The 25,619-nt window shown below is 47.5% G+C and overlaps 1 protein-coding gene across 6 annotated transcripts in view; it reads left to right on the plus strand.

Moving 5' to 3' along the window:
- Positions 1-25,619, plus strand: part of LOC119977845 (centrosomal protein of 63 kDa-like) — a 249,316-nt gene that overhangs the window by 91,168 nt on the left and 132,529 nt on the right. For 5 of the 6 annotated variants that reach the window (XM_038819086.1, XM_038819084.1, XM_038819088.1 and 2 more), the window contains 2 exons: positions 6,414-6,647; positions 21,452-21,597. In XM_038819086.1, the coding sequence (XP_038675014.1) occupies positions 6,414-6,647; positions 21,452-21,597 (380 nt within the window). The remainder of the gene's footprint in view (positions 1-6,413; positions 6,648-21,451; positions 21,598-25,619) is intronic. The other variant, XM_038819089.1, reaches the window with a different exon arrangement.

The following is a 25,619-nucleotide window of genomic DNA, read 5'->3' on the forward strand; positions in this document are numbered from 1 at the left end:
ATAATGGGTGGCGGTATTTCTCCTGTTTCCTGGATGCACCCCTCACTTTATCCCTCCCACTCCATCATGCATGATATTTTTTCCCTTTCAAGATTCACCAATCAATCCACCAAACAATCACATTAAAGTCCTCGTAAAATGCACATTATTGGCATCAGGTTACAAATGTTGTCCGATATATATTCAGCATGGGTCATTAACATCTACAACGGCAACAATAAAATGTAGTGTTAGTTTGTGTGCACTCTATCGGCCATTCCACCTCAACTATTGAACAAACCAGAGAGCTCAAATTAATGTCATGACACCCTGGGCTCATGCACAGTCAATTCACCACACTTGACCTTAAGTTTAAAATACCCGTGTTGCAACACAGGTGAAATTAGATTCAAATTAAAATACCGGACGTTTTTGGTTAATAATATTGTTAATTTGACAGGAAAATACCCCATTCAGTTTTCACAGTAACTTCATTGAAGCCTACTCGTGACAATAAGCAATTTTCATTTCTTTTATAATTCTGTGCAGATGATAATGCTGAGTCTGGTGATTGCCTCAGCCCTCATTTAACATGTACTGCACCTTACACCAGAGAAAGTAGGTAAAGTTGCCATGGTCCCAGATGACAATAGGCTGCTTTTTCTTTTGAGGGGGAGAGCTGGCTGATGGTGTCTTAACCTGAGGATCACCAGGAGGGCAAGGTTGAGATATCGGCCTTCATGAATAACATCAGCCAGTGCGGGAATTGAACCTGTGGGTGTGGCCTTGCTCTGCAACACAAACCAGCTGTCTAGCCAACTGAGCTAAACCAGGCCCAGTACTTTGCACATTATGCACATGGTGGCAGTAAATTCCTATTTGGGGGTAAGATTCAATACTTGCAACCCAGGTAAACTTTCAATTCTGTACAAGTATAAGAAGACTTTGTACTACCTGGAAGAGTTCAATATAATTTATTTCACACATTGGATGTAATTAGATTCTATTTTATCAGTAATCTCATAGGTAGAAAGATCAGAGCTCCTGAACAACAAAGTGGAATGATTAAATATATGTGTTCATTGTCAGTGAGCAGTGTTGGAGCCTTGTATCTCTGCGAAACACAACTTTTAGGGGACTGAGGACAAAGACTGAACGGTTCACAATAATGTCTTTGTTTTCTTGATCAGCGATTGTTACTCCTCGCGACAGTATATTTTCAACATTTACTTTATCACAATATTAGGGGCTGGTTTAGCACAGTGGGTTAAACAGCTGGCTTATAAAGCAGAACAAGACCAGCAGCACGGGTTCAATTCCCGTACCAGCCTTCCCGAATAGGAGCCGGAATGTGGCAACTACGGGCTTTTCACAGTAACTTCATTCTTGTGACAATAAGCGATTTTCATTTCATTTCAATACCTCAAAATCTCAAAAAAAGTATCAAGATAGTGAGATAATAATAGGTAAGTAGACAAAAGGGCAAGATTGAAGTCAATGGAAAAGATTCATGAGAATCATGTGCAGCGCAAAGCAGGTTACTGAGTATCTGTGAGCCTGTTATTCATTCCTACCCTGACAATTTCACCCTAGAAATCCCGCTCAGTAAACTTTCAATAGCAACAAAATAAACCAAACTCTACTGTTTGTTCACAAGATCATTATGGATAACAAAGGCCATCCAGCCCAGCTCATCTCATGTACCAGGATGACATGCGTATCATGAGCAGGAATCTTAACAACCCAAACTGCATATACATTGGACATTGGATACCAGTTGCCAACAATGGTTGGCATCATTTAGACATAGACATAGAACAGTACAGCATAGAACAGGCCCTTCGGCCCTCGATGTTGTGCCGAGCAATGATCACCCTACTTAAACCCACGTAACCCGTATACCCGTAACCCAACAATCCCCCCCATTAACCTTACACTACGGGCAATTTAGCATGGCCAATCCACCTAACCCGCACATCTTTGGACTGTGGGAGGAAACCGGAGCACCCGGAGGAAACCCACGCACACACGGTGAGGACGTGCAGACTCCGCACAGACAGTGACCCAGCCGGGAATCGAACCTGGGACCCTGGAGCTGTGAAGCATTGATGCTAACCACCATGCTACCGTGAGGCCCCAATTTCATTGGCCCTTCCTAGTTGTTTGGTGAATTAATTGATTGGTGAATTGTGTCAGGAGTACGTATCATGCATAATTGAGTGAGAGGTTTAAAGTTAAAGGGGAGGGGGTGGCACGGAATAAGGGGCCTGGAAACAGGAGAAGCACTGGCCCATGATTACTTCCCCTAGCCCTGAGGAAAGGTGGACATTGCGGAGACACTGTCCGGCCTTCAGCCAACTCAGTTCAAGCCATGTGATATCAAAAAGAGCTGAAGGCTGGATACAGCAAAGCCAATGGGCCTTCACAGAATCCTGGCTATTGTGGTCAGGAAGCGTTCACCAGAACCAGCCCTACCATTAATTAAACTTGATGTGGAGATGCCGGCGTTGGACTGGGGTGAGCACAGTAAGAAGTCTTACAACACCAGGTTAAAGTCCAACTGGTTTGTTTCAAACACTAGGGGCAAAATTCTCCCCTACCCAGCGCGGCGGGTGGTCCCGCAGTAGCGGAGTGGCACCAACTACTCCAGCGTCGGGCCTCCCCAAAAGTGCGGAATTCCCCGCACCTTTAGGGGCTAGGCCCGCGCCGGAGTGGTTCCCGCTCCGCCGACTGGCGCCAACGGCCTTTGGCGCCACGCCAATCGGTACCGGGGCTGGCCAAAAGGCCTTCACCTGTTGCCGTGAGTCTGCGCATGCACCAGAGCGTCAGTGGCCGCTGACGTCACCACCGGCGCATGCACGGTGGAGGGGGTCTCTTCCGCCTTCGCCATGGTGGAGGCCGTGGCGGCGACGGAAGAAAAAGAGTGCCGCCACGGCACTGGCCCACCCGCCAATTGGTGGGCGCCGATTGCGGGCCAGGCCACCGTGGGGGCACCCCCCGGGGTCCGATCTCCCCCCCCCCCCACAGGACCTCGGGGGCCCGCTCGCGCCGCCATTCCCGCCGGCACAGAGGTGGTTTAAACCACGTCGGCGGGAGAGGCCTGACAGCGGCAGGACTTCGGCCCTTCGCGGGCCGGAGAATCGCTGCGAGGGGCCCTCCGATCGGCGGGCCACGATTCCCGTTCCCGCCGATTCCCGGGTGGTGGAGAATTCCGGCCATGGCGGGGGCAGGATTTACGCCGGCGCCGGGCGATTCCCCGACCCTGCGGGGGGTCGGAGAATACCGCCCTAGCTTTCGGATCACTGCTCCTTCCTCAGGTGAATGAAGAGGTCTGTTCCGGAAACATATATATAGACAAAGTCAAAGCTGCCAGGCAATGCTTAGAATGCGAGCATTTGCATGTAATCAAGTCTTTCGACAACTAGGAACACTACAGACAGTTACCCGCAGATCCGATCAAGGAACACATCCGCCAACTCAACAGACTGATCAAGACCTTGGATCCAGACCTTCAGAGCACCCTATGTTCTCTCATCCCACGTACTCCCCGCATTGGAGATCTCTACTGCCTCCCAAAAATACAAAAGGCCAACACACCAGGCCGTCCTATCGTTTCAGGCAATAGGAGCCTGTGTGAGAACCTCTCTGGCTACATCTTGGGCATCTTGAAACCCATCGTACAAGGTACGCCCAGCTTCTGTCGCGACACAACGGACTTCCGACAGAAACTCAGCACCCATGGACCAGTTGAACGAGGAACATTCCTCGTCACAATGGATGTCTCGGCACTCTACACCAGCATCCCCCATGACGATGGCATTGCTGCAACAGCCTCAGTACTCAACACCGACAACTGCCAATCTCCAGACGCAATTCTGGAACTCATCTACTTCATTCTGGATCACAACGTCTTCACCTTCAACAACAAGTTCTTCATCCAGACGCAGACGCCTGGAACAGCCATGGGGACCAAATTCGCACCTCAATATGCCAACATCTTCATGCACAAGTTTGAACAAGACCTCCTCACTGCACAGGACCTTCAACCGACGTTATAACCAGATACATCGATGACATTTTTTTCCTTTGGACCCACGGCAAAAAATCACTGAAACGACTACACGACGACATCAATAGGTTCCATCCCACCATCAGACTCACCATGGACTACTCTCCAAAATCAGTTGCATTCTTGGACACACTCGTCTCCATCAAGGACGGTCACCGCAGCACTTCGCTTTACCGCAAGCCCACGGATAACCTCACGATGCTCCACTTCACCAGCTTCCACCCTAAACACATTAAAGAAGCCATCCCCGATTGACAAGCCCTCCGTATACACAGGATCTGCTCAGACGAGGAGGAGCGTAACAGACATCTACAGACGCTGAAAGCTGCCCTTGTACGAACGGGATATGGCGCTCGACTCATCGATCGACAGTTCCGACGCGCCACAGCAAAAAACCGCACCGACCTGCTCAGAAGACAAACACGGGCCACAACCAACAGAGTACCCTTCGGCGTCCAGTACTTTCCCGGAACGGAGAAACTACGACATCTTCTTCGCAGCCTTCAACACATCATCAATGAAGATGAACATCTAGCCAAGGTCATCCCCACACCCCCACTACTTGCCTTCAAACAATCGCGCAACCTCAAACAAACCATTGTTTGCAGCAAACTACCCAGCCTTCAGAACAGCGACCACGACACCACACAACCCTGCCATGGCAATCTCTGCAAGACGTGTCAGATCGTCGACATGGATACCACCATTACACGTGAGAACACCACCCACCAGGTACGCAGTACATACTCGTGCGACTCGGAAAACGTTGTCTACCTCATACGCTGCAGGAAAGGACGTCCCGAAGCGTGGTACATTGGCGAGACCATGCAGACGCTACGACAACGAATGAACTGACATCGTGCGACAATCACCAGGCAGGAATGTTCCCTTCCAGTCGGGGAACACTTCAGCAGTCAAGGGCATTCAGCCTCTGATCTCCGAGTAAGCGTTCTCCAAGGCGGCCTTCAGGACGCACGACAACGCAGAATCGCCGAGCAGAAATTTATAGCTAAGTTCTGCACACATGAGTGCAGCCTCAACCTGGACCTGGGATTCATGTTGCATTACATTCATCCCCCACCATCGGGCCTGGCCTTGCGAATTTCTACCAACTGTCCTGGCTAGAGACAATTCACACCTCTTTAACCTGGGGTTACCCCTATCTCTTGATCTGTAAAGACTTGATTACCTGCAAATGCTTGCATTCTAAGCATTGTCTGGCATCTTTGACTTTGTCTATATATGTTTCTGGAACATACCTCTTCATTCACCTGAGGAAGGAGCAGTGCTCCGAAAGCTAGTGTTTGAAACAAACCTGTTGGACTTTAACCTGGTGTTGTAAGATTAATTAAACTGTTCTAGTACTGCTACAACATTGACATCTACCCAACAATAAAGAAAATTGCCTAGCTATGTCCTGTCCGCAAAAAGCAGGACAAATCCAATTCAGCCAATTACTGCCCCAGTGGTCCACCCTGGATCATCAGCAAAATTGATGAAAGGGCTCATTGACAGTGCTACCAAGCAGCACATATTCAGCAATAGCCCGCTCTCTTTTGCTCAGTTTGGATTCCACCAGGGCGACTCAGCTCCAGACCCCATTACAACCTTGGTCAGATCATGGACAAAAGTTTCTAAATTTCAGGTGAGATGAAAATGCTGCTCTGACATCCGAAACTGAACTGGACTAGCCATATTAATACTGTGGCTACCAGGGCGGGTCAAAGACACGGAATCTTATGGTGAGTAACTTACCTCCTAACCCTTCAAAGCCTGTCCACCATCTACAAGGCACAAGTCAAGAATGTAATGGAATACTCTCCACTTGCCTGGATAAGTGCAGCTCCAACAACACTCAAGAAGTTCAAAACAATCCAGTACAAAGCAGCCCTCTTGATTGCTCCCCCTTTCACAAACATTCTACGCCTCCACCACCAACGAACAGTGGCAGTCGTGTGTACCATCTACAAGATGCACTGCAGTAACTCACCAAGGATCCTTAGGCAGCACCTTCCAAACCCACGGCCACTGCCGTCTGGAAGGACAAGAGCAGCAGATACATGGGAATGTAACATAGAAAAGTATGATTGAAGACTTTCTTTTCCTGAGTGTTACTTTCCTGACTGAGTGTGTGCTCTTTAGGATATTGTTTCCATTGATGTGTATGTTTACTTATATGTGGTCCATGCCAGCTGTGTGAGCGTGATCTTGCTACATTCTTTGTAGGTTGAATATTTTGCTTCTATCATTATTGTCAAAATCAAAATTCATTCTGTATCATTGTATTTCTTTTAAATCAAATGTATTTTCACCCTTCCTTCCAATCTAGAATTTTAATTGATGACTTTTGCTTTCAAATTAACAGCCAGAAAATTCTGACACCTATTGGAACAACAGGAAGCAGTTAGAGCTATATGAATCAGAAATTAAATACCTAAAGAGTTGTGTGGAGTGTGCTCAAGACACAATAAAGAGTGATGAGGCCATCATTGAACAACTGAAGATTACAATCGAGCAAAAGACCACAAATGAGGAATTGCATCAGAAAAATCAGCAAAATCTGTCAGAAGAAATTAAGTGTTACCAAAGGCGATGTCAGGTATTTGGAGATATAGCAAATACTGGTTGAAACAGTGTATTAAATTTATCGCCTTCAGAGCAATCAAAACAAAATAAAATAAACATAGTAAGCAATTCAGACCTTCGTGCCTGCTCTGCCAGTCAATATGATCATGGCTGATTCTCTATCTCAGCACCATCCTCCCGCACTATCACCATACACCTTGACAGCTTTAGAGTCTAGAAATATATCTATTTCCTTCTTAAATAAGTGAATTCGCTCTCACAACTTTCTCTGGTAGGGAATGCCACATGTTCATCATCCTTTGAAGAAGTTTCTCCTCACCTCAGTCATAAATGGTCTACCCTATATTCTGAGACTATGACTCTTTGTTCTAGACCCGCCCCCGCATCCAGAGGAAACAACATCCCTGCTTCCAGTCCAGTCATAATTTTACATCTTTCAATTAGATTCCCTCTCATTCTTCGAAATGCCAGCGAATATGTGCTCAGCTGATCCAATTTCTCTTCATACCACAGTTCTGCCATCCCATGGATCAGTCTGATGAACCTTCGCTGTACTCCCTTTGAGGAGTGCAAATATATGTTTTCTTCGAAAAGGAGGCTAAAACTGCACACAATACTCCAGGTATGGTCTCCCAAGGTCCTGCAAACTGCAGCAAGACATCCTTGCTCCTGTACTCAAGTCCTCTTGCCATGAAGGTCAACATACCATTCACCTTCCTAACTGCTTGCTGTAGCTACATGCTTGCTTTCAGTCCGTGGCATATTCGGACACCCATGTCCCTTTGCATGTCAACATTTTCCAATCTATCACCCTTTAAATAATACTCTGCTATTCTCGCAATTTCTCCACTAGACAATGCTGATGCTAGCCTAACCAGTCCATAATTCCATTCTCTCCCACTTTTTTTTTAATAGCGGAGTTATATTTGCCATCCTCCAATCTGCCAGGAGTGATCCAGATTGTACAGAATTTTGGAAAATGACAACCAACACATCCACTATTTCCATGGGGACCTCCTTTAGCACTCTGATGTAGATTATCAGGTCCTGGGATTTATCTGCTTTCCGCCCCACTAATTTCTCCAGCATAATTTTTTAGTAATCCTAATTTTCTTTCAATTCCTCCTCACTAGATCCTTGGTTGCTGAGCATTTCTGGAAAGTTATTTGCATCTTCCTCCTTGTTCAATTGCTCTCAATTTCCTTGTTCTCTATTATAAATTCTCCTGATTCAGACTGTAAGGGACCTATGTTTGTATTGCATTAATCTTTTTCTTTTTGTATACTTAGAGAAGCTTTTATATTCCTTTCAAGTTTATTTTTGTACTTTTTTTTTCCTCTTAACCAATTTTTTTTTCTTTCTTTGCTGAACTCTGAACTGCTCCCATTCATCAGGCTTGGTACTTTTTCCTTAAATTTATATGACCCTTCTTTAGATCTAATACTATCCTTTATAGCTTTTGCAAGACATGACGGGGCTGCTTTTCTTGTGTTTTTGCACCAGAAAAGAATGCATAATTGATGCAGTGCATACATTCATTCCAGAAATATTAGCCACTGACTATCCACTGTCATGACTTTTTAAAAATAAATTTAGAGTACCCAATTAATTTTATCCAATTAAGGGGCAATTTAGCGTGGCCAATCCACCTACCCTCACCAAACTCATTCAGTCACCAAACCTCAATTTCACACCCGACTGCCGTCCTGAGGCGCCAGTGCAAAGGCAGCACTTAAAAATTGCCTCATTTTATACTCAGCCGAATCTAGCCTCCGGAAACCTGTTTAAGCCAGTTATCTAATTAAGTAGTTGTAGCTGCAAGTAGAGCCTGTATCGGCCCTATTCTAAAATTGGACTAAAACTAACCTTCTTCCAACCCAAAGAGTTGGCGGAGCGGAGGCTGTGGATGCTGGGGTGACCAGGATCGGGGACATGCAGGGTGGCGAAGGGGCGGGCTGGATGACACCCTACGAGCTTGCTAGGTGAGGAGCGGTGTCTGTCCGGTGCGCTGCCAATGCTATCCAAGGCCTCAAAACGGTCGTGCTCCGCCCCGTGGGCACACTTGGACTCGAGACAGCGAGGTTGTGCGGTAGCATTCTGTCTCAGCGGACCCCTGCCCGAATGGCATTCCACATTGGTCCCAAACCCCGGATCCCCCCCCCCCCCCCCCCCCCCCCGGGTGCTGGTGCCCCTCAGCCCCTGCCGCCTCGCAGAAATACCCTTCGTGACTTTTTGCACTACACGGAGGGGTTTCCTGTACGACCTACTGTTGCACACCTTCCACCTCCTTGTCCTCGCCTGCCGCCCGGACAGCCTTGGCATGCCTCGTTGCTGTCCGGCGGCAGAGGTCCCCACTGGAGGTCCTTCTACGGAGGTGTCCTCCCCATAAAACTAGGGGACCTGGGGTGAAGGGTGCTGCGCATGGCAGTGCCGTGCAACCATTGTTTAAACCACATCACGGCTTTGCCAGAGTCCTGCCACTTTCGCAGCCTGGTGGAGACCGTGGAACACATTTATGTTGTCTGTCCTAGGCTGCACTCCCTTTTTGCTTTCTTGACAGTGTTGTTGTTGAAGATTTCTCTGCACTTCAGGCTCACGCTCCTGATCTACGACATCCGGTGCGGAGGGACGGTGGGGAGGGCAGAGGACCTCCTCGTGAACTTCTCCTGGGCCTGGCCAAACTTGCCATATATAGGTCCAGGCAGCGGGTGACCAGCCTGACTGTCTGCCCATCTTCCGCAGCCTCGTTCGTGGCCGGGTGTCCCTGGAGCGGGAGCATGTGGTGTCCACTGGCACACTTGAGGCCTTCCGTGCTTGGTGGGCACTGCAGGGGTTGGATTGCCTTATTGACCCCGATTTACGCAGTTTAATGTGACGAGTTTTTGCTAAGTTTTTTGTTTCCTTTCTCGTTCTTTTTGGGCTGTGCTCCACTCGTTGTTTTGGGGCACTCCCCTCTTTTGTTTTATCCATCAGTTACTTTATGTTCTTTTGCTTGGTTGTCACACCCAGCATCACGCCAGTGTCAGTGGAGGATGCTGACTTAACTCCTGTACATGTAAATAAACGTACAGGTCATCACTTCACAAAAAAAAACACAAAAAAAAAATATTAATAAAAAAGACAGAATAGACACATAAACAAAAATATTATTTATTTTCACCTGTTAAATTAGAGTAGTAAGACCATATAAAAGGTCCAACCCAAAGAGCAACTTTTCATTAATTACTAAATTAAACATCCCAATAGCTTTCAAAAATAGTTGATTAGGAACAAGTTTTCCCAAATGTATGTTACATTATTATTAAGCATTATATATGCACTGTTTTGAATTAGTGAAATTATCTACCTTATCAGTTGTTGAACAAAGCAAAGGCAATAGTCATTTATGCATTTGGCTCTCGTGTGTACTCAAAACAAATGTAATCAGTTTAATGCTTTAATTTCTTTCACTGATTTTATGTCCTAGCTGCTGTGCTGCTGCCACAGATGTGTTGAAATGGTAGCACAGTGGTTAAATTACTGAATCAGTAATCCAGCCGCCTTGACTAATAATCTTCAGACATGAGTTTAAATCCCATCACGCAGCTAGGCAAGTTAAATTCAGTAAATTAATTAAATCTGGAATAAAATGCCAGTATCAGTAATGGTAACCATGAAACTACTGGATTGCAGTCGAAATCCAGGAAAGAAATTTGCTTAACTGTTCTCACCTATATGTGACTCCAGGCCAATGGGGCTTACTTTTAGCTGCCATCTGAAATTGTTTAACAAACCACTCAGCAATATTAAAATGTTACAAAGAGGTACAATGAGAAAAACTGAATGGACCACCCAACTTTATCCAAGACATCAAACATGACAAAACACTCAGTCAAGTAGACAATGCAAAATCCTTCTCATTGTTATTTGGGGACATCCTGACATATTCACACAAACAGAATCATATCCTTCACCCAATGTCCCAGACCCATCCATCACCATGTCTGGGTATGTCCTGTCCCACTGGCAGAACAGATGACAACAACAACTTATAATTTTATAGTGCTGTTTATGGAATTAAATGCCTCAAGAAGCTTCACAGGAGCATTATAAAACAATGTATGACCATGAGCCACATAAAGAGACAGATGACCGAAAGCTTGATCAAAGAAGTAGGTTTTAAGAAGTGTCTTAAAGGAGGAAAGGAAGGCCTGGACAGGAGAGGTGCAGAGAAGGATTTCAAGGACTTGGGATCGAGGCAACTGAAGACACGGCCACCAATGAATGTGGCAGTTATTTTTTTATTCATTCATAGGAAGCGGGCGTCGCTGCCTTCACCAGCATTTATTGCCCATCCCTAATTGTCCTTGAACTGAGTAGTTTGCTTGGCCAATGAGAGAGCATTTAAGAGTCACCCACATTGCTGTGGATCTTAAGTCACATCTAAGTTAGATAAGATAAGGATGGCAGACTTCCTTCTCTCAAGGACATTAGTGAACCAGATGGGTTCCTATAATGGCCATCTTTAGATTTTTAAGTCCAGATTTTTATTGAATTCAAATTTCGCCCTCTGCCGTGGTGGGATTCAAACCCGGGTCTCCAGAATATTACACAGGTTCCCTAGAATAAAGCCCAGATAGTCCCAGATGAACATAGGCTGCTTTCCCCTTTGAGGGGGAGAGCTGACTGGTGGTGATTTAACCTGAGAATCACCACACCTCAGGCAAGGGGCAAGGTTGAGAATAACTTCAGCCAGTATGGGTATTGAATTTGTGCCGTTGGCTTCGCTCTGCATCACGAACCAGCTGTCCAGCCAACTGAGCTAAACTGGCTCCAGTTTACTGGAATTCTAGTCCAGTGACAATACCATTACACCCCCGCCTCCCCTAAATTATAATTGGGAATACACATGGGGCCAGAATTAAATGAGCACAGATATTTTGGAGGGTGGTGGATTTTGGGGAGATTACAGAGGTGGGGAGGGGCAAGGTCATGGAAGGATTGAAAAGAAGGATGAGAATTTTAAAATCGAGGTCTTGTTTGAGTCCATGTAGATCAATGATCACAGGAGTGATAAGAGAATGGGATTTTGTGCGAGTTCAGACAAAGGCTGCAGAGGTTATAGAGGCTAGAATGTGGGAGACCAGCCAGGGGTGTGTTGGTATAGCCGAATCTAGAAGTTACAAAGCCATGGATGAGGACTTCAGCAGCAGATGCTGAGACAAGGGAGAAGCGAGCAATGTTATGGAGATGGAAATGGCCGTTCTTAGAGATGACACAAATATGAGTGCAGAAGCTTACTTTAGGATCAAATGTGACACCAAAGTTGCGAACAGACTGTCTAATCTCAGAGTGTTGCCAGGGGAAAATCCAGGACAAAGCAGCCCGCTGATTGCTCCTCCTTCCACAAATATTCAAACCCTCCACCACCGATGAACAGTGGCAGCCGTGTGTACCATCTAGAAGATGCACTGCAGTAACTCAGCAAGGTTCCTTAGACAGCACCTTCCAAACCCACGACCACTACCATCTAGAAGGACAAGAGCCGTAGATACCTGGGAACCCCAGCACCTGGAGGTTCCCCTCCAAATCACTCATCATCCTGACTTGGAAATATATCACCTTTCCTTCACTGTCAGTGAGGACAAATCCTGGAACTCCCTCCCTAACAGCGCAGTAGGTGTACCTACATCTCAAGGACTGCAACAGTACAAGAAGGCAACTTGACACCACTTTCTGAGGGCAACCAAGGACGGACAATAAATTCTGTCTTAACCAGCGACGCCACATCCCTTAAATGAATAAAAAAAAATTTTTAATATTCTCTTTTTTTTTAAAATAATTTTTATTGAAAGAGTTTTTCCATACAAACATTTACCCCTACTAATTTTTAAATTATTTACAACACAATCCCTCTAGGCAAATGTCCCTCCCTCGCCCGCCCTCTCGCGCGCACCAGTCCTCCCCCCCCCCCTCCCCCCCCCAGACAACCTTAACAAACAAGGCAGCCTACAGTTTCAGACATGAGCAGCGAGCAGACTTGCCCGCGTTACAGTCGTGCATGTCCCCCCACGACCCTTGCTGCCCCCCCTCCCCTCCCCTCCCCTCCCCCCCCCTCCCTCCCCCCCCCTCCCCCCCCCCCCGGGTTGCTGCTGCCACGACCCCGAACGTCTATCTCTGATCTAAAAAGTCAAGGAAAGGTTGCCACCCGCCTGGCGAATCCCTGTACCGACCCTCTCAGGGCAAATTTGATCCTTTCTAGCTGAATATAGCTAGCCATATCGTTAATCCAAGTTTCAACGCTTGGAGGCCTCGCGTCCTTCCATTGAATTAATATCCTTCGTCGAGCCACTAGGGACGCAAAGGCCAGTATTCCGGCCTCCCTAGCCTCCTGTACCCCCGGTTCTACCCCGACCCCAAAGATCGCAAGCCCCCATCCTGGTTTGACCCTGGACCCCACCACCTTCGACACCGTCCTTGCCACCCCCTTCCAGAACCCTTCCAGCACCGGACATGCCCAGAACATATGCACATGGTTCGCTGGGCTTCCCAGACATCTGACACACCTGTCCTCACCCCCAAAGAACCGGCTCATCCTTGTCCCCGTCATGTGAGCTCTATGCAGCACCTTAAATTGAATGAGGCTCAGTCTCGCACACGAGGAGGAAGAGTTGACCTTCTCCAGTGCATCCGCCCACATCCCGTCTTCTATCTGCTCTCCCAGCTCCCCTTCCCACTTGGCTTTCAGCTCCTCCCCTGATGCTGCTTCCGCCTCCTGCATTATCTTGTAGATGTCTGATATCTTCCCCCCTCCGACCCAGACCCCCGAGAGCACCCTATCACTCGCCCCCTTACTGGGGAGCAGGGGAAACCCCTCCACCTGCCGCCTAGCAAATGCCTTCACTTGTAATATCTGAACATGTTTCCCGGGGGGAGCTCAAACTTCTCCTCCAGCCCTCCCAGGCTCGCAAACCTCCCCTCTATAAACAGGTCCTTCAGCTGCCGTATGCCCACCCTGTACCAGCTCTGAAATCCCCCGTCGATGTTCCCCGGGATGAATCTATGGTTCCCTCTTATTGGCGCCGCCAACAGACCTCCCATTTCCCCCCTATGTCGCCTCCACTGCCCCCATATCTTGAGGGTGGCCGCCACCACCGGGCTCGTGGTGTACCTCGTGGGGGGGAGCGGCCATGGTGCCGTTACTAGGGCCCCCAGGCTTGTGTTGCCACAGGACGCCCTCTCCATTCGTTTCCAAGCTGCCCCCTCCCCTTCCATCATCCACTTGCGCACCATTGACACATTTGCCGCCCAGTAGTACCCCGAGAGATTGGGCAGTGCCAGCCCTCCACTGTCCCTACTCCGCTCCAAAAAGACCCTCCTCACCCTTGGGGTGCCATGCGCCCACACGTAGCTCATGATGCTACTCGTCACCTTTTTGAAGAAGGCCCTAGGGAGGAAGATGGGCAAGCACTGAAATAAAAACAAGAACCTTGGGAGGACCGTCATTTTGATTGACTGCACCCTCCCCGCCAGCGACAACGGTACCATGTCCCACCTCTTAAATTCCTCCTCCATCTGTTCCACCAGCCTGGAAAAGTTCAACTTGTGGAGGGTCCCCCAGTTCCTTGCCACCTGCACCCCTAAGTACCTAAAGCTCTTTCCTGCTCGCTTGAAGGGGAGTCTCCCAATACCCTCTCCCTGGTCCCCCGGGTGTATCACAAAAACCTCGCTTTTGCCCAAATTTAGTTTGTACCCCGAAAAGTCCCCAAACTCTGCTAATAGTTCCATTATCTCCGGCATTCCCCCTTCTGGGTCTGCCACGTACAGCAGTAGATCATCCGCATACAGCGATACTCGATGTTCCTCCCCTCCCCTAGTCAGTCCTCTCCACCCCCCTGAACCCCTCAGTGCCATCGCCAACGGTTCAATCGCCAGTGCGAAAAGTAGGGGGGATAGGGGACATCCCTGCCTGGTCCCTCGGTGGAGCCCGAAATACTCCGACCTCCTCCCGTTTGTCACTACACTCGCCATCGGGGCCGAGTAGAGCAACTTCACCCACTTGATAAACCCTTCCCCAAACCCAAACCGTTCCAACGTCTCCCACAGGTACTCCCACTCCACCCTATCGAATGCCTTCTCCGCGTCCAGCGCTACCACTATCTCAGCCTCCCCCTCCACTGCCGGCATCATAATTACATTCAGCAGTCTCCGCACGTTCGTGTTGAGCTGCCGCCCCTTCACGAACCCCGTCTGGTCCTCATGGATTACCCCTGGCACACAATCCTCTATTCTAGCTGCCAGGATCTTTGCCAGCAACTTGGCATCCACGTTCAGAAGCGAGATAGGCCTGTAGGACCCGCACTGCACGGGGTCTTTATCCCGCTTCAATATCAGGGAGATCAGAGCCTGCGACATTGTCGGGGGCAGAACCCCCCCCTCTCGCGCCTCATTAAAGGCTCGTACCAGTACCGGTCCCACCAAGTCCACATTTTTCTTATAGAATTCCACCGGGAACCCATCTGGCCCCGGCGCCTTCCCCGCTTGCATCTGACCTATTCCCTTGACTAGCTCCTCTAGCCCTATTGGCGCCCCCAGCCCTTCTACCAGCCCCTCCTGGACCCTTGGGAACCTCAATTTGTTTAGGAAGTCCTCCATTCCCCCTCTCCTCGTCGGCGGCTCAGACCGATACAACTCCTTGTAAAAATCCCTGAAGACCCCGTTCACTTCTTGCCCCTTCTGCACTACCTTCCCGCCCCTCTCCTTCACTCCCCCAATCTCCCTAGCCGCATCTCGTTTGCGAAGCTGGTGTGCCAGCATCCTGCTCGCCTTTTCCCCATACTCATAGACCGCGCCCTGTGCCCTTCTCCACTGCGTCTCTGCCTTCCTGGTGGTCAGCAGATCGAACTTGACCTGCAGGCTGCGCCGTTCTCCCAGCAGCCCCTCCTCTGGTGCCTCCGCATATCTCCTATCCACTTCCAATAGCTCCCCCACCAGCCTCTCCCTCTCCTGCCTCTCCTTTCTTTCTCTGTGTGCCCTTATGGAGATCAGCTCTCCCCTGATCACTGCCTTCAGGGCCTCCCAGACCATCCCCACCTGCACCTCACCCGTGTCGTTCAAGTCCAGATAGCTCTCAATGCTCTTCCGGACCCTTTTACACACCTCGTCGTCCGCTAACAGCCCCACATCCAGCCGCCACAGCGGGCGCTGGTCCCGCGCCTCCCCCATTTCCACATCCACCCAATGTGGTGCATGATCAGAGATCGCAATGGCCGAGTACTCAGCTTCCCGTACCCTCGGGATCAGCCCCCTGCTCAACACGAAGAAATCGATTCTGGAGTACACTCTATGGACGTGGGAGAAAAAGGAATACTCCCTCGCCCTCGGCCTACCAAACCTCCATGGGTCTACTCCTCCCATCTGCTCCATGTACCCCCTCAGCACTTCTGCCGCTGCCGGCCTCCTATTGGTCCTTGAGCTCGATCTGTCTAGCCCGGGGTCCAGCACTGTGTTAAAGTCCCCCCCCATGATCAAGCCCCCTGCCTCCAGTCCCGGAATGAGGCCCAATAGGCGCCTCATAAAACCCGCGTCATCCCAGTTCGGGGCATATACGTTGACCATCACCACTTTCTCCCCCTGCAGCTTACCCTTCACCATCACATACCTGCCCTCCTTATCCGCCACCACCTCCTCCGCCACGAACGACACCCTCTTTCCCACCAGAATCGCCACCCCCCGGTTCTTTGCGTCCAATCCAGAGTGGAACACCTGTCCCACCCACCCCCTTCTCAGGCGAACCTGGTCCACTACCTTCAAATGGGTCTCCTGTAACATTGCTACATCAGCCTTCAGTCCCTTCAGGTGTGAGAATACCCTTGATCTCTTGACCGGCCCATTCAACCCCCTCACGTTCCAAGTGATCAGCCGGGTCGCGGGACGACCCGCCCCCTTCCCCTGCCGATTAGCCATGTCCTGTTCCCTGCTCGCCCCGGGTCGACCCTCCCCTTCTGACCCGCTCCCCATGACGATGTCCCCCTCCCCCCACCTCTCCAGTCCTCCACTTCCCGTTTCTGGTCTTTTCAGCAGCAACCCGGTGTCCCTCCCTAACCCCCCTCCCCCCCCCCCCAGGCTAGGACCCCTCCTAGCCGTGATGTACCCTCCATCGTACTCCCGTAAGTCAGCTGGTTCACGCTGACCCGGCTGCTCCTGCCACACTCCGACTCCCCCCGGCTCGGGGGGGGGGCCTCCCCCCCCTTGCCACTCCTCCCTGGCCCCGCTCCAGCGCGGGAAAGGTCGCCATTGCTAGCCACGCCCCGCACTCCTCCCCTCCCCCCTCCTCTGCCCCGCGCGCGGGAAAACAGAGGAAAGCCCGCGCTTTCGCCCTGCCACACCCCACCCCACCATCTTCAGTTCCACCCCCGTCCCCGTCCATGCCTGTAAAAGAACCCCCCCTAGGAGCCCATATCCCCGATCTGCTCTCCCCCCCCGTCCCACCTCCCCAACTTAACATTATAAATAACAGATAAATAACAAATAACAATGTACTTAACAGTCGCCCTCTACCAAACAGCATAAATAACCATAAATAACTATGAATAACCACAATAACAATAACTAAGGGAAGTTGGCAAAGGGGGAAAAAACATCAGAAGAAAAACCACAGCAAGAGTTCAAAATCCAAACAAAGAATTCAGCTGAAAGTACCCGAGCGGCTACGGCCGCCAAGTATCCCCTGGGTCTAATTCGAGTCCAGTTTCTCTTCCTGTACAAAGGCCCACGCCTCCTCTGGGGACTCAAAATAGTGGTGTTGGTTCCTGTAGGTGACCCACAAGCGCGCTGGCTGCAGCATTCCGAACCTGATCCGTTTTGCATGTAGCACCGCCTTCGTCCGGTTGTACCGGGCCCGCCGCTTTGCCACCTCCGCACTCCAGTCCTGGTAGACCCTCACCGTCGAATTCTCCCACTTGCTGCTCCTTTCCCTCTTGGCCCACTCCAGCACTTTCTCACGATCGCTGAGTCGCTGGAACCGCACCAGCACCGCCCTCGGGGGCTCATTTGCTCTTGGCCTCCTAGCCATGACCCTGTAGGCCTCTTCCAGCTCCAGGGGCGAAGGGACGGCCCCTGCCCCCATCAGGGAGCTCAGCATTTCTGCTACATATCCCGGGAGGTCTGACCCCTCCAGGCCTTCTGCCAGGCCCAAGATCCTCAGGTTCTTCCGCCTCATTCGGGTATCCAGCTCCTCAAAACGGCTCTGCCATTTCAGGTGGAGTGCCTCGTGCACCTCTACCTTTCCCACGAGGACCGTGGCCTCCTCCTCCCTCACAGTCATCTCCTGTTGCAGCTCCCGAATCGACGCCTCTTGGGTCGCCTGGGCTCCCATCAGCCTGGTGGTCGTCGCATTCATTGACTCCAAGAGCTCCATTTTCAGCTCCGTAAAGAAGCGCAGGAGAGCGGCCTGCTGCTCCTCCGCCCATTTCCTCCATTCCTCGGGTGCGCCACCGGCCGCCATTTTGGTCTTCTTCCCCCGCTTTTTTTTGGGAGCTGCTGTTGCTTTCTTTACCACCCCACTCCGGGTACCGACCATAAAGTTGGTCTGGTTCTCTTCAGGGAGCCTTCCCCCACCGGGATTTGTCCTTACAGCGCCGTTGGGGCCCTCCAATCGGCCCGAAAACACCTTTATAGCAGGAGCAGCCAAACGTGCGACTTAGCTGGTCATAGCCGCAACCGGAAGCCTTTTTAATATTCTCAAGGGCAATAAGTGCTGGCCCTCCAGTAATGTTAACATCATGTAAATGAATATTTTTTTAATCTGTAAAGAATCGCAAACAGCACTAGTAATCTTTGGTGTGCAATCCACATCAAACTACAACCTGTCCAAACTTACATTCTAAAGAATAATTGTTTTGAATGTAAACTGTGGTGATTGATTTATGAAAGTATAATGCTCTTTAGATATTAATGTCTTAATGCAATGTATGACTTTTTTATGTTTCTTTTTTCTGTGTCAGGGTGGTTTCATTCTTGCAACTGCAATAACTTGGAGTATTTTGGTGAAAATAGTCAACTGGCTTAGACAAAATGTTTTCATACAGTGATACAGTGCCACAAAACAGAAGATTATCACATCAGGTCAATCATGATCTAATTGAATGGCAGAGCAGACTCAATATGTCTGATAGTCACATGATCTTACATGTGTACAATGTGATAGCTGTTGGAATAAAAGGGACATTAGCAATATGGGTACAAGATAATGGGTGTTTTTGGGCTGGAGGAAGGTTTGTATTGACATTCCCCAGGGGTCAGTGCTGGAACGCTTGCTTTTCCTGATATATATTAATAACTGAGACCTTGGTGTACAGGGTATAATTTCAAAATTTTTAAATGATACTAAATTTTTAAACATTGTAATTTATGAAGCGGTTAGAGTAGAACTTCAAAACGGCATAGACAAGTTGGTGGAATGGGAAGACAGGTTGCAGATGAAGTTCAATGCAGAGAAATGTAAAGTGATTCATTTTGGTAGGAAGAGCATGGAGAGACAATCCAATAGGGGTGCTGAAGCAGAGGGTCCTTGGTGTACCTGTGCATAAGTGAAGCTGGTGGAACTGGTTGAGAGAGCAGTTAATAATGCTGACAGTATCCTAGGCTTTATTAATAGCATTGCGTACAAAGGCAAGGAGGTTATGTTGAACATATAAGAGACTAGCTTGACCTCAGCTGGACTATTCTGGGCACCACACTTTGAGAAGGATGTAAAGGCATTGGAAATAGTGCGGAAAAGATTCACGAGCATGATTCCACGGATGAGGAACTTCAGTTATGAAGTTATATTGTATAAATTGGGTCTGTTCCCTTGAAAAAAAGATAGCTGAAGGGATACTTGATAGAACTATTGAAATCATGAGAAGTGTGGACAGAATAGATAGGGAGGAGCTGTTCTCACTCGCAAAAACACCAAGAACATGAGGGTACACATTTAAAGTATTTGGCAAAAGAAGCAAAAGTGACATCAATAAAAAATATCTTCACACAGTGAGCGGTTAAGGTCTGGAAAGCACTGCCTGAGAGTGTGATGGGGACAGGTTTAATTGAAGAATTCAAAAGGAAATTAGACGGTTATCTGAAAAAGAAGAATGTGCAGGGTTAAGGAGATAAAGAAGGAGAATGGTACTTGGCGAGTTGTTCATTTGGCGAGCCCGTGCAGACATAATGGGCATCTGCACTGTAAGAATTCTGTGATTAAGTGAAAATGATATGTTCCTTGAGGCTGTGCTCCTTTCTCTCCCTGTTCCCCAATTATGAGGCGGGATTCTCCCCTACCCGGCGGGGCGGGGTGGAGTGGCGGGAACCACTCCGGCGTCAGGCCGCCCCAAAGGTGCATATTTCTCCGCACCTTTAGGGGCCAAGCCCCCACCTTGAGGGCCAGGCCATCGTGGGAGCATCCCCGGGGCCAGATCGCCCCGCGCCCCCCCCCCCCCCCCCCCCCCCCCCCCCCCCAGGACCCCAGAGCCCACATGCGCCGCAAGTCCCGCCGGTAAGGGAGGTGGTTTGATTCATGCCGGCAGGACTGGCATTACAGCAGCGGGAGTTCGGCCCATCGCAGGCCGGAGAATCGCCGGGGGGGGGGGGGGGGGGGCGCTGACTGGCGCGGCGTGATTCCCGCCCCTGCCGAATCTCTGGTGCCAGAGAATTCGGCGGCCGGCGGGGGCGGGATTCACGCCGCCCCCCCGGCAATTCTCCGACCCGGCGGGGCGTCGGAGAATCCCGCCCATGATCTTTTTATTTTCCTACGTTAATTAGATGACCAGTCTTTGCATTTCATTTAAGAATTTACTGTACAGGGAATTGCAATTTTGAATTCAAATTCAGTGTTTCCAGTGCTCAGCTCTTTTAGTACGATTGGAAGTGGTTTGATTGCTGCTGAATTTGTCCCAGTTATACTGCAACAACAAATAACTGTTTTTGATATGACAGTACTGTTTGCCCCAAAGTTGAATGGAAGTTGAACAAGCTATACATATGTAAATCTCAATTTAAATAATGCTCAATTTAAATAGTGCAATTAGTGCAAAGCTGCTGATGCCTTATGAAGATCTTTATAAGCCAGAAATGCCCTTGATGGATCATAGGTCCATCTACACAGGTAGGAAGACAACCTGTCTCCAACAAAATGTCAAATAGCAGACCAAACCTTAATGTCACTGACAATCTTATATTTGACAGTGGGAGTATTGAGTCTTTGGAGGTAACAGTTCAAAATACTTCTGGAAAAAAAACTTGATGCCATCAAAGGCACATCAAATCGAGGGTAGATTTTAAAGTTCTTGCTAATGGCAAGATATATTGTCATTTAGAAATGCATTTTGAAATTACGTAATAAAAATGGCTGGAAAAACGCTTAAGGTCTGGCAGCACCTGTGGAGAGGGTTATTGTTTCAAGTCCAATATGACGCTTTGGAAGTATTTCTTCTGAAAAAGAATCATATTGGATGTGAAATATTAACTCTGTTTTTCTTCCACAGATGTTGCCAGATGCACTAAACCTTGCAGCATTTTGTTTTTATTTCAAATTTCCAGCATCCACAATATTTTACTTTTATTAAAATTATGCAAGTTTTTCCTGTGAATTTTCTTTTCAATGAAGAATGCTGACTATTTTTCCACTACATTTTGGTGACAGACTGAAATCTACTTTCTTATGTTTACTTCATACCATTACCCCTGAAGGTATTTTTTTCTACAGAACACAGCCATGTAATGTAAATGAGAAGTGCTTAAAAATTAATCTTGGGACACAAGATGGTGATCAGAGTCAAATATTGTTTTTTGTATATCTAGAAAATGGAATCAGATATTTCAGAGCTGCAAATTGAATTGCAGTCACGAGATGATCTGCTACAAGTGACTGACATGGAGCAAAAACAACTGCACAAGGAGCTAGCCAGGGTGAAGGAATCCATAATGCATAAAGATAGTGTCATTAGGTGAGTTTGCACAGGTCAGCACATCGTCACAATTCTACCAAATTGTTCAAAATTATGCATGTTTATTTTTTTATATATGATAAGTATAAAAGAAAGTCATATTTTCAGTTGAAACACTTGCTTAAGTGTTGGAAAGTGAATTGTAACAGAAAGCCGTTGATTAGTTATCTGAAACATCAATGCACAACAACCACTTTTCACATATTCTCTTTACCCTTGCCAGATAAAGCTTTGCATTAAAAACTGTAAGGGTATCCTTCAGTTTTAGTTCATCCTCAGTGTATTGTGCAGCTATGTTGTGTGTGTTTCCCTTTAGTTGAAGTGTATGGTGTGCGTCTCCATAATGTTTGGTTCTTCTGAGTGTGCCCTCAGTTGAAAAAGGGAATAAAGTGGATGGCAGTTAGGTACCTCACTACCCAGTGTCTCTTGTGTTGGAATTAAATGGCCCTTCAATCATAGACACTGCCAGTACTAAGATCAAGGACATTTATGTAATTATTTGATTAGGATGGTTGGATGATACAGATGTAGGTTGATATATCCATCTTCCATGCCAGCTCCTGCTTTCCTGGCACTCACTCAGTATGGCCAGAGACCTGTGTGAAAGTACACTGCTGAGCAGCAAAGAGGTTTTTCCCCAACATGCTGAATTGAAAGATAAAACTGCTGTAGCTTGCACCTCATATGAACTGTTGTATAATATTTAAAAATGAATCATCATTGTCACTATATGCCGCTGTACCACAAAATTATAAGTATTTATATTAAATACTAAAATGTATTCAGTTTATAATTAATAATACTCTTGATTAGCATCACAAGTAGGCTTACATTAACACTGCAATGAAGTTACTATGAAAATCCCTTAGTCGCCACATTACGGCGCCTGTTCGGGTATACTGAGGGAGAAACCAGAATGTCCAATTCACCTAACAAGCACATCTTTCTGGCCTTGTGGGAGAAAACCAGAGCACCCAGAGGAAACCCACACAGACATGGGGAGAACATGCAGACTGCACACAGACAATAGCCCAAGCTGGAAATCAAATCCGGGACCCTGGCACTGTGAAGCAACAGTGATAACCACTGTGCTACCATGCCGCTTATTGCAGTTGGGACATGGTCTCTAATGTTGACCACGTTATTATTCCTGATAGCTTTCCTATCTCTTCTGTTTATGCCTAGCTGCTCTGCTCTCACTTTATGCCCATGGTTATCCCAAAACACTCTCTAACTACTTTTAGGACTCTGATCTGCTGACTGATCCTGCAAAAAATTAACACTTCTGTCAGTTTTCTTAAATGTTTCATTGTCACCTTCGATGTCCTTGTCCCCATCAGATCCCAAGTGGGTCTCAGTCCTTCCTGATTGAACAGTCCTGTTGCAGCCCACAGGACATTTCAAAGCAACCCAAGTACCCAGGAAGATACTTATAAAGTGCATTGTAGTTATATAAGCAAAACCAGCTGTCAATTTACACACAGTAGGATCCTAAAAACAACATGTTAATTAAGGGAATAATATTGGTCAGGACACGGGGAGACCTCGCTAATTATCTTTGAATTGTCTTAGGCAGCTATTTACATTCACTAGATAAAGAAGATTTAATTTAATGTCTCATGTAGAAGGTGGCACCTTGGACAATGTAGCACTGCCTCTGAACTACACAGAAGCATTGACTATTTGTGCACACTATGGAGTGGAAACCTTTTTCTTCCATCATTGCAAATTGCCCATCTCCATTTCTGCTCCTATCATTTGTTTCCAAGGCTTCAGTCTGTGTATAGATATGGAGAAACTATTTCCACAAGAATGAGAGGGTATATACAGATTTATAGTGATTTGCAAAAGAAACAAATGCAATGTGAGAAAAACTTTCAGAAAGTTTATCAACCTTATATCCCTGCCATCTGGGATTCTCAGTTCACTTGCCTATTTCTTCCTCATAGCCTATGCTCCATATTAGCTGTGCATCTATTTTTTTTTTCTTTTATTGTAAACCAATCTGTGATATCTTGCGCACAAGGAGCTCTATAAAAATGCAATTAACCTTTTGGAAAAGTGTGCTGGAGAAATTCCAGGACCACACCACGAATCTTCAAGACATTGGGAAATATTTCACTAGCAAAGTCATTTGATCCATTAGGCCTGTTCCTGCTACAGTGCATGTAGTACTGACACAATCATTTACACCATTCAGCTCATTCCATCTAATTCAGAATGGTTTTGCAAAATTGCCTGTATATTCAATATTTCCCAGCAGTTCTTAAAGACTACCAGCCACCTTCTGTAACCTAGACACCTGCATCATTCAGTTTCATTGTCATGTACTTAGTGGTATTGGTACACAGAAATTAGCTAAATTATTAGACCTTACATTGTACTATAAGGTCAGTTTTCTGCCCCACGGACAGGACCAGTACCTGATTTTCATCAGGACTGTCAACACTCTGATGAAACTATATTATTGGTATAATTTCCTTTCTTGGGATGACTTTCAAAATCCCATTAGCTTGAGAAACAGTTATTTGAATATCTCTATCTCTACATATTCCTAATTCTTCTCCAGGGCATCTATTGGCAGGCCTAATGGAATGCTTGTGTTAAAACCATGGGCGGAATCTTACCAGAATTTGGCTCAGACTAAAATCTGGCGTGTAACTCTGCAGTTGCGCAGACCAGTTTTCTCGCTGAGAGCAGAAACTGCCCCCACTGTTGTTCTTTCTACATGCACTTGAGAATAAAGAAACAACCTTGTTAAAAAGGCACTATAGTTAGAGAAACAGCTACTTCCCTGAGTTAATGGATGCTTGCAGAGGTATATAAATAAACAATCTTAATCCCCACTTTGAAAGTGCCTAGACCTGTTGATCAAAAAGCTTTTATGAAGCAATGGTGTGTGAACTTAAATGTAGACAATGCAGTTCAAAGCTTTCAATCTTGTTGCTTCACAGCGCCAAGATCCCAAGTTCGATTCCTGGCTTGGGTCACTGTCTGTGCAGAGTCTGCACGTTCTCCGTTTCTACGTGGGTTTCCTTTGGGTGCTCCGGTTGCCTCCCACAAGTAACGAAAGACGTACTGTTAGGTAATTTAGACATTCTGAATTCTCCCTCCTTGTACCAGTACAGGCGCTGGCATTGGGAAACTAGTGGCTTTTCACTGTAACTTCATTGGCTGCAGATGGGAAAAGAACCAAATGAGCCCCATCCCAGCCTGAGCACCTCCAGCCTAGCACAAGCCTCCCTCCCCCTGACCCGCAGCTCTTATGAAGGACCCCCTTTGGCGCCCTGGAGGCAATTGTTGGGTGGTTCTTGCCCCTTGCTGCCCCCGCACCCCGGTTCTACAAACCTTCAGGTTCACGTTCTTCAGGGCTTGCACCAATTCATACCAGCAGGACTCTCGGCTGAGCGGGCTGGAGCATACCAGCTGGCAGGTGAATCAGGCATCCTGCCTGCCTAGCACATACTAAATAGCTGTAATGAGCTATTTGCAGGTTCCCACCGGGGTGGGGCAGGAAATGTAAACGGAGAATCCAACTCGGTGTAGTAAATTATTAACATCGCACAGAAACAACTTAATGACAGATTTCAGTTTTGTATGCTGTGTTTCTCAAAATGAAGGCCGCGGGTACTCCAAAATATCTGTGCATAACAGAGAAGTAATGCATGGTAAAAAATTATTGAGCAATTTTTATAGATACTTTAGTATTGGTTTCACCTTAAGGGCGAATGAAAATGCACACGGAAGCAATTTCAATACAGTCTACTTTTGTTCATCTGAAGTTTTTGCTTAAAATAATTTAAATGAAGTATCTAGGGTTCTGTTGTATCTCTGTGTCTATTCATATACCAGTAACGCCGTACCGTATACCACAATACAGAGATTCAAGACTGCCTTCTTGGGTTAAAGTCAATTTGCCACCTTTGTTTTGTCAGCTTCTAGTGTCTATTGGTAAGTTTCAATGTTCACACAAGTACAACATTTAGGATATTCCGACTAGCCCTACAGCAAGCTAATCAGAA

This window comes from Scyliorhinus canicula, chromosome 14, assembly GCF_902713615.1.
Source record: "Scyliorhinus canicula chromosome 14, sScyCan1.1, whole genome shotgun sequence".
Lineage (NCBI taxonomy): Eukaryota > Metazoa > Chordata > Chondrichthyes > Carcharhiniformes > Scyliorhinidae > Scyliorhinus > Scyliorhinus canicula.